Genomic DNA, 10,202 nt, shown 5'->3' with positions numbered 1-10,202 from the left:
TGGGACGGCGCGGCACCCTAGGCGCAAGGAACCTCAAGTCCCAGAATCCCATGAGGACTCCAAATCCCAGAAACCTGCACGCAAATCTATCCCGGGTGCCAAGTCGGCCGACCGCAGACGTGACCAAGTTACGAGGCTAGGGTGAGGTGTCGCATAATTTGTCCTTATCATTGTCCCGACAGGGAAGGGACTTTCTAGTGAACTAGAGATGTTCATGTCTGTATCACAGCTCGCGTGAAAGCACCCCTCTGGGGCGTGACTGATGCCATGATCAGGGTCTCCCATTTCCGCTGTCCCCTTTCTCTGCCCCCGTAAGGATGGTTCAGTCCGGCATCGAGGCTCCTTGAGTTGGCTCGATGGTTGCGCCCGCCCTACCCCGGAATGTGGGCCTTTGGAGCGAGCGAAGTGGGAGGGATCGAGGCAGGAGGTGTCCTGGGCCCGTGCGGCGGCGGAGGCGGCGGCGCCTACGGGCAGTGGGAGGAGCCGCGCGGTTCCGGCTCCTCGGGCGAGGCGACCCTTGGGTCGGCGCTGCGGGCAAGGTGGGCAGGTAGGTGGGCGGGCGGTCGCAGCTCTCGGACAGGCGCGGGCGGCAGAGTCCCCCACGGCGTCCGGAGCGCCCCCCCGCCCCCCGGCCCCCAGCGTTGAGGCGGGGGAGTGAGGAGATGCCGACCCAGAGGGACAGCAGCACCATGTCCCACACGGTGGCAGGCGGCGGCAGCGGGGACCATTCCCACCAGGTCCGGGTGAAAGCTTACTACCGCGGGTGAGTCTCCTGGGGCAGGGCGGTGGGCGGGAGGGGACAGGCCAGCTCCACTCGGTGTGGAGGAGGGGAGGGTGAGGGGCTGGAGGTGTTGTGGGCGGGTTGGGCTGGGCGGGCGGGCGGCTCCGGTGACTCAGGGTGAGTGACGGAGTGATGGGGGTGGGAGCGAAGCAAGGAGACGCGGGACTAGGGGCGCCCCCAGGTGTAGTGATGCGGGGGCCAGAGTAGGGTCCGAGGAGGAACCTAGGAATAGAGTAGGTGCACCTGGTGTGGACGAGCGACTCGTCTACTGAGAGCTTTGTAGGGGCCTTATATCCTTAAGTCTGGGTGTATTTGAGGTTGCGAGTTGAGAATTCCAAGTTATGATGGCTTAGTTAACTCAGTTTGCTGTGGGCATAGAAAACGGGAGTGCTTCAGTTAGCTGGCCCTTTTGATTACCAGCAGGCCTAACGCCTCTGGTCCTCTTAGATTTACCTTCATCACCGTTGTGTTCACGAAGTGCATCTGTACTACCAGTATATTAGACATAGGGCTATATTTAAGAGTCAAGTCGATGCGTTTTCAGGGACGTGCACTGGGTACTTATGTCTCATCAAGTTGTATTATATGTAAGTCAAATTTTTGTGAGCCTTTCTTTCTCAGTGTTGTTTCAAGAACTACCTAATAGGGTGAGATACTGCAAAGTGAGGAGACTAGCTTAGGCACAGTTTTCAATTCTCTGATCTTCACTCCCTTACTATGGTTACAAGAAATAACCCAGTTCTAAGTTCATTGTGTGAAATCATTTTCTATGAGTGACACAAAGTGCCCCCCTTCCTTTGAATTCAGTTGTGTTTTGAAATTTTTTTGAGATAATTATGTTTAGGAGCAGTAGAAACGTGAGATGTGTGACCATAAAGATTGGAGACTGAGAAGTAACAAAACCCAGCTTCTTTGGCTTACCTTACTGCTTGTCCAGGTAGAAGTAAATTGCTTTAAAAAGCAGTGCGAGGTTGAAATTGCAGTGCATACTTTTACATTCCTGAGAGGATCAGTGAAGATAGCAAACTCTAACTGCCTCTCTTGTTTTGATTTCAAAGAAAATCGAAGCCCCTAAATGTTATATTGATTTGATGTAAGGACTTACTAGTTTGCTGCCATGAAGCCTCTGGCCTGTTTATTATTAGCTTGACAGTATGCAGGGGTAGTATATGGAAGTTATATTGGACAGTATGATACTTTCGTATTTAAACACAGTTAAAATTGATTAAGAAGATTTTGATTTTAAATCAGTACCAAGAAATGTGTTGATATTTTTAAAAAGTTTGTAGTTGTCACAAGAGCTATTTTGCCTTGAGGATGTTCAGCCATGAACTTTGCAAGGTGAGAAAAAAGCTTCCTTTGCTTTTTTTTTTTTTTTTTAAAAAAAACCCTTACCTGTAATGTGATGAGTGAGATGTTTCACTTTATCATTTTATTTTATTTTTGTTTGTTTTTGAGACAGGGTCTTACTCTGTTATCCAGGCTGGAGTGCAGTGGCACGATTCTGGCTCACTGCAACCTCCGCCTCCCAGGTTCAAGCGGTTCGGCTGCCTCAGCCTCCGTAGTAGCTGGGATTATAGGCATGTGCCACCACGCCCAGCTAATTTTTGTATTTTTAGTAGAGACAGGGTTTCACCATGTTGGTCAGGCTGGTCTCACACTCCTGGCCTCAAATGATTTGCTCGAGTCGGCCTCCCAAAGTGCTGGGATTACAGGTATGAGCCACTATGCCTGGCCCTAAGGCTTTCAGTAACATAAATTCTTGACTTATTAAATTGAGATAATCTTCTCCAATGAGTCTATGAAAGGTAAGAAATTAGTGCTTATTTCTATTTTCCCATTTTTATTAGTTTGACACATGTAAATGGGCCTAGTTAGTAAATGAAAGTCATTGTAAGCTTCTCCTTTGAGAAGAAATCCAAGTCTTGCTGTACTTCATGAATTTAAATAGCAATTTTTCTTGGCTTATTGCTCCAGTTATTAAAAAGAAGAGAATAAGGACATACAGCTTTTTTAGTGTTTTACTAAAATTTTTTTAAGACATTCAAGGTAACATTATTTTTTTAAACCTGTGAAATTTTGCTGAGGCACAAATAACCTCTTGCCTATTGTATGCTGGTATTTGCTCAATGAAAACTTTCTAATGGTACCTTCATTTCAAGCCTCATTTAAAGACAGCATCAGCACTCTAAATTGTATCAACTTTCTGTCCTCTGAAATGAGATCTGTTAAGATTATGTGTTTATATAGTCTAAACTGATGGTTGTGGTATTACATAGTCAGCTGCTCATTAATATAGATGAAGCTAAAATGAGTCATGGACAAGCATAGTTAATAAACAGGTTGGCTAACTAGAACACCTACCTGATTTTAAAATAGAAAATCCTTCCTTTATACCAAGAAATATAAGAACATTCTGCATTTGAAAAAGTTTTCTTTCTCTCTGATCTTCTGAAGGGCCATTATTACATAGCTTTCCCTCTATCCCTCTACTCTTTCCTTTTTTTTTTTTTAAATAGAGACAGGGTCTCACTGTGTTATCCAGACTGATCTCAAACTCTTGGGCTCAAGTGATCCTCCCACCTCAGCCTCTCAAAGTGCTGGGATTACAGGTGTGAGCCACTGTACCTTGGCCCCCCTACCCTTCTCTAATACTGTTTCTTTCCAGTGAATGTTGACTCATTTAATAGTCAGCATTTTTAAGTGAATAAATAGCCCTCTCCTTTCAAAGATGTATATAGTGTTGTTATTCTGTTAAACTTGATCTTAGTGAAAACATGGTATCTCTCTAATAAATATTTAATTATTTTCTAGTTTTTATTTAATATAATTAATTTATTTATTTGGAGACAGAGTCTTGCTCTGTAGCTCAGGCTGGAGTGCAATGGCATGATCTTAGCTCACTGCAACCTCCGTCCCCCCAGGTTCAAGTGATTCTCCTGACTCTGCCTCCCAAGTAGTTGGGATTACAGGCATCTGTCACCATGCCTGGCTAATTTTTTTTTTATTTGTATTTTTAGTAAAGATGAATTTTTACCTCATTGGCCAGGTTGGTCTTGAATTACTGACCTCAAGTGATCCACCCGCCTTGGCCTTCCAAAGTGCTGGGATTACAGGCATGAGCCACTGTGCCCAGCCAGCTAATTTCTAGTTTTTAAGCAGGAGATTAATAGCACTGAAAATTTAATTTTATTGAACACCAAGTCTTACTTAGATGCCCTTCTTATGGTCTGCACCCATCTTTCCCTAGTATGGAAGGTTTTCAGTGAGTGACCTTCAATCATTACCTAGTGGTATTAGTTTGGAGGAAGAGAAACAGGTTTTGTTAGTTAGTGATAAACTGTCGATGTATGTGCTTATTTGTATACAAAATTACTTGATACTATGGGATAGACTTGGGCAACATCTGGACTGCTCATTTCTTTATATATGTACAGAAATTTTTGCAGAAAGCTTGTAAAAATTATTTTCAATCCACTGCTGTCAAGCAGTAATAACAATAAAGAGGATTCCTTCTGTGCACATCTAGAAATAAAAGATTGTTAACTCTTTGCATATTTGAAATAGCTGGTTCAGTGAAGATGTGTGTAGGATTTTTCTCACTGTGAACAAGTCTTGACAAGACTTGTTTTTGAAAGAAATGCAAGATTATTTTAGCAATATACTTTTTTTTTTTTTTTTTTTTTTTCGGAGTTTCACTCTTGTTACCCAGGCTGGAGTGCAATGGCGCGATCTCGGCTCACTGCAACCTCCGCCTCCTGGGTTCAGGCAATTCTCCTGCCTCAGCCTCCTGAGTAGCTGGGATTACAGGCACGCACCACCATGCCCAGCTAATTTTTTGTATTTTTAGTAGAGACGGGGTTTCACTGTGTTGACCAGGATGGTTTCGATCTCTTGACCTCGTGATCCACCCGCCTCGGCCTCCCAAAGTGCTGGGATTACAGGCTTGAGCCACCGTGCCCGGCCGCTTTAGCAATATACTTTAGTAATGGTTCTGAGGGAATCCAAGAGGAATCTTGAATTGAGAGTTGGGGGGATGTTAGCTGATTGGTCCTGGAGCATCAGCCACGGCACGTAACCCTAGGGCAGCTGATTCATAGCTTGGCCAGAGAGAAAAAAAAGTAGAGCATGCTAGCCTGGTGCCAAAAAACCAAAACCAAATACAAAAAAATCCTTAGAAGTTTGAATAAGATAATATGGAGATGAAATTGGTCAGCACTGGTGACTGACGCTGAAGAGTTGCAGGGAGAGTCTGGTGAGGCCAGAACCGACTATGTGCAAATGAAAGATGTGAAGAGGCAGAAACTGAGAAAGCAGAGTAGAAAGAAGCAACTCTGTACAGAAAAATCCTCCCCAGAGGTCCATAGTTCATGGTGGCTTTCTAACAATGGCAACTCCCACCTCCCATTTGCAACTTGAGTGTCTGTTTTTTAATGATTGAAATAAGCCCAATTTAGACATGAATTTTTAAAATTCTGGTCTTGCTTAAAATTTCAAATATTACAGAGATTATTCAAACTGAATTTAGTAAATATTGTTGAACATCTACTATAATCCAGGCACGTGATGCTGTCACAGGCACAGAGAGTATAGAGGTAGGTAAGGCTCTGCCTTTAAGGAACTAAGAGACTTGCGGAGGGAAAGACATGTAAGAGTTACAATATAAACAGTGACATTTGAACTATGTGTGTAAGGCATTTGCAGGAATGGATATTGGGGAGGAGTTTGGGGTGATGGAAGTCTTCCTAGAAGAAATGTCTGAGGCTTTTAAAGAACAAATTGGAGTTTGCCTGGTGAATAATGATGTTTGGTGGGTGTTATAGGCATTAAGCAACTACATGGTAAGTTTGGTGAATTAAGATCAGTTTGGTTGTTAGTCTTATATTCATGCCTTATTAGGATATAAAGTGTGAAGTGAGCACTGATGAGACGTGCGGCTAAGAAAGCTCACAGGGGCTAGATTGTGGAGACCCTTGAATGTCATACTGCAGAGTTCAGACTTTTTCTCATTGATGACATTTTTTTTTTTTTTTGAGACGGTGTTTTGCTCTTTTTGCCCAGGCTGGAGTGCAACGGCACGATCTTGGCTCACTGCAACCTCTACCTCCCAGGTTCAGTCAATTCTCCTGCCTCAGCCTCCTGAGTAGCTGGGATTACAGGTGTGCGTCATCATGCCCTGCTAATTTTGTATTTTTAGTAGAGACATGGTTTCTCCGTATTGGTCAGGCTGGTCTCAAACTCCCGACCTCAGGTGATCTGCCCACCTCGGCCTCCCAAAGTGCTGGGATTACAGGCATGATCCACCGTACATGGCTGATGAAAATTTTAAGAGAAATATGTGATCAGATTTGCATTTTAGAAAGATAACACTTGAAATTAGTATGGGAGATGAATTGGTGATGGGTTAAACTAATTTGGAGGCTTTCGAAGCAGTCCAGGTGAGAGATTTTAAGGAGATAGAAAAGAGTATATGGATTCATTGGAAATTTTAAAGGGTAATATCAATAGAATTAAAGATTGCCTGTTGGGGTGATGGGAATTGGACAACTCATAGGTTCTTTAACTCATAGGTTTAAGAGAGACTGGGGAATGTAGAAGAGATTTGTGGGAGAAGTTAATTCATTGCCTGAAACAATTCACTGAGTTTTGAGTTCTAGGTGCTTGTGAGGTATTCCAGTGGAAAGGTCCAGAAAGACCTGAACAATTATTTATTGTCTGTCTGCTCTAAGTTGCAGGCACTGTGCGTGACAGCTAACCTGTGTCGGAATGTGGCTGAGAATGATAATAGAAACAAAAATGCCACCAGTGACCAAATACAGAGCCCAAAGGCAAGACACTAAAACTAAATTTTAAAAACAGAAATCCAGAACGAGGTTGGGTGTGGTGGTTCAAGCCTATAATTCCAATACTGTGGGAGGCCAGGGCAGGTGAATTGCTTGAGCCCAGGAGTTGGAGACCAGCCTGGGCTGAACATGGCAAAACCCCATCTCTGCAAAAAAATTAGCCTGCAATCCTAGCTACTTGGGAGGGTGAGGGAGGATCACCTGAGACCAGGAAGTCGAGGCTGCAGTGAGCCGTGATTGAACCACTGCGCTCCAGCCTGGGCAACAAAATGAGACCCTATCTCTAAAAAATAAAAAAATAAAAATAAAAAAAAGTTCCCCTGTAGTCTCTCACTCCCACTTTGTTAGTTTATTTTTATTTTTATATATTTAAAGGGTACAAGTGCAGAGTTCTTTCTTAGGTGCTTATATCATGTAGTGGTGAGGTCTGGGCGTTTACTATACCCATCTCCTGAACAGTGAACAGTAAAACCTAGAAAATTACCTGTACCCTATAGGTATTTTTTAACCCTTACCCTGCTCCCACCTTTGCAATCTGCAGTGCCTGTTATTTCCCTCTTTATGTCCATGTGTACCCATTGTTTAGCTCTCACTTATAAGTGAGAATATGTGGTATGTGGCTTTGTGTTTCTGATTTCTTTCACTAGGGATAATGGCCTTCAGTTCCATCTGTGCTGCCTTAGAAGACATGTTTTCATTCTTTTTTATGGCTGTTTCACTCCTACTTTCTCGGGTTAGCCATCATTAACAGTTTGGGATATTCTATATTATATCGGTATAAGTATAGATGTGTATGTGCATACACATATAGACATACCCTTTTATTTTTCTAATTAATGAGTTCATATTTCTATACATGCATCTGCAACTTGATTTTAAAAATTGTGGTCATCTTTCCGTGCCATGGTAGACAGACAGACCTCTTTATATTTGGTATATAGTGTTCTACAGTTGTTTTTTTTAAAGAGACAGAATCTCGTTCTGTTGCCTAGGCTGGAGTGTAGTTGCATGATCTAGGCTCTCTGCAGCCTCAGCCACCCCGGGTTCAAACAGTCCTTTCACGTCAGCCTCCTGAGTAGTACAATTACAGGCACATGCCACCAGGCTCAGCTAATTTTAAAAAATATTTTGTAGAGACAGGGCTAGTCTCAAGCTTCTGTGCTCAAGAGATCCTCCTGCCTTGACCTCCCAAAGTGTAGGAATTATAGGCATGAGCCATTGCACCCAGCCACCATAATATGTTTAATCTTTTTTTGGATCGATGAACATTTAAAGTTGTCTTCATCAGCTCACTATTTAATGAAGGAGCAACCTTATATTTAATATATATTCTTGCAAATATGGTCAAAGATATGCCTATCTTGAAATTTGATACTGTTTCCCAAAAGAGCTTAATTTATATTCTTTTTTTTACTTTTTTTTTTTTAAATTAAGACAGGGTTTCACCATGTTAGTCAGGCTGGTTTTGAACTCCCGACCTCAGGTGATCCGCCCACGTTGGCCTCCAAAGTGCTTGGATTACAGGTGTGAGCCACCATGCCCGGCCTTAATTTATATTCTTCACAGCAGGACTAGTGAAGCTTCTTCCTCGTATTCCCATTGCATGTTATCTGTCTTTTAAATTTTTGACAATTGGATTGGCAAAAAAATGGAAACTTTTTACAAGTATCTTTTTATATATTAATGATAATTTGTATTTTTCTCAATTGTTTTTTCATATTTTACTCATTTTCTATTGTATTATTTTTTCTTATTAATTTGTTGACAGAACATTGACCTTTTGTAAAAGTTGCCAGCTTTTCTCCAACCTGTTGCTGGGCTGGAGTTTTTCATTTTTATGTAATCAAATCTGTCCTTTTTAAAAATTTCCTTAATGGCTTCTGGACTTGTTATCTTAGGTGTTTTTCATCTAAAAATATTCTATTTTTCTTCTATTATGCAACTTTTTATTTTTGAGACGAAGTCTTTCTTTGTTGCCCAGGGTGGAGTGCAGTGTCATGAAGAAGGCTCACTGCAACCTCCGCCTCCTGGGTTCAAACAGTTCTCCTGCCTCAGCCTCCTAAGTAGCTGGGATTATAGTCACATGCCACAACACCTGGCTAATTTTTGTTTGTTTTTTGAGATAGAGTCTTGCTGTGTTGCTCAGGTAGGAGTGCAGTGGCATGATCTCGGCTCACTGCAGTCTCTGCCTCCAGGATTCAAGTAACTCTCCCAAGTAGCTGGGATTACAGTCATGTGCTACCATACCCAGCTAATTTTTTGTATTTTTAGTAGAGACTGGGTTTCACCATGTTGGCCAGGCTGGTCTCAAACTCCTGACCTCAAGTGATTCATCCACCTCAGCCTCCCAGAGTGCTGGGATTATAGGTGTGAGCCACTGCGCCTGGCCTATTATGAAACTTTTAAAGTGATTATCTTTTCAGTGAATTTATTCATTTATAGTTTACTGACACAACCTTTTTTTTTTTTTTTCAAAATTTATTCTAATACCATTATTGGACAGATTGTCTTTTCACCACTGATTTGAAATGGTAACTGTTATATACTAAATATAAAAAATCTTGACTAAAAACAATGGAACAAAAGAAAATGAACTGTGATAAGTATTTTGCAGTTTTTTTTTTTTTTTGGAGAAACCGTCCTACTCTGTCACCCAGGCTGAGTACAGTGGTGTAGTCACGGTTCACTGCAGCCTCAACTGCCCAGGCTCAAGCAATCCTCCTGCTGCACCCTCCCAAGTAGCTGGGACTATAGGTATGTACCGCCATGTCTCGCTAATTTTTTGTTTTTTTTATAGAGACAAGGTCTCTCTGTGTTGCCCAGACAGGTCTTGAACTCCTGTGCCCAAGCTGTCCTCCCACGTTGGCCTTTCAAAGTGCTGGGATTATGGCATGAGCCACCTCGCCTGGCTGCACTCATTTATTTTCATTTATTTTTTATTTTTTGAGTCAGTGTCTTCCTTCATCACCCAAGCTCTAGAGTGCAGTGACATAGTCACAGCTCCCTCACTGCAGCCTGAACCTCTCAGGCTCAAGCTGCATTTATTTATATTTAGTCTTAATGCTAATACTCAGAGGCAGATATCATTATCTCCATTTTACAGATGATAACATTGAGACTTAGTAATCCACAATACAAAGCTAGGTGTGTTTTCTTTTAGAGACACTCTTGCTCTGTTGATCAAGCTGAAGTCCAGTGGCTCAATTATGCCTCACTGCAGCCTTGAACTCCTGGTCTCAAATGATCCTCTTGAGTAGCTGGGATTACACCATGCCTAATTTAAAAAAATTTTTTAAGGCCGGGCGCGGTGGCTCACGCCTGTAATCCCAGCACTGTGGGAGGCCGAGGCGGGTGGATCACGAGGTCAAGAGATCGAGACCATCCTAGTCAACATGGTGAAACCCCGTCTCTACTAAAAATACAAAAAACATTAGCTGGCATGGGCATTAGTCCCAGCTACTCAGGGGGCTGAGGCAGGAGAATTGCCTGAACCCAGGAGACGGAGGTTGCGGTGAGCCGAGATCGCGCCATTGCACTCCAGCCTGGGTAACAAGAGTGAAACTCTGTCTCAAAAAAAA

General features: G+C 42.7%; 1 protein-coding gene across 1 annotated transcript in view; it reads left to right on the top strand.

The window, feature by feature from the left end:
• Positions 1-364: 364 nt before the first annotated feature.
• PRKCI (protein kinase C iota) overlaps positions 365-10,202 on the top strand; it is an 88,068-nt gene continuing 78,230 nt past the window's right edge. Inside the window, exon 1 of the mRNA XM_017501972.2 lies at positions 365-763. Within this exon, the coding sequence (XP_017357461.1) occupies positions 663-763 (101 nt within the window). The 5' untranslated portion in view covers positions 365-662. The remainder of the gene's footprint in view (positions 764-10,202) is intronic.

The sequence above is a fragment of the Cebus imitator genome, unplaced genomic scaffold (genome assembly GCF_001604975.1).
Source record: "Cebus imitator isolate Cc_AM_T3 unplaced genomic scaffold, Cebus_imitator-1.0 Scaffold287, whole genome shotgun sequence".
Classification (NCBI taxonomy): domain Eukaryota; kingdom Metazoa; phylum Chordata; class Mammalia; order Primates; family Cebidae; genus Cebus; species Cebus imitator.
Note: the sequence above shows the minus strand (reverse complement) of the source record. Positions and strands in the feature narration are given on the sequence as shown.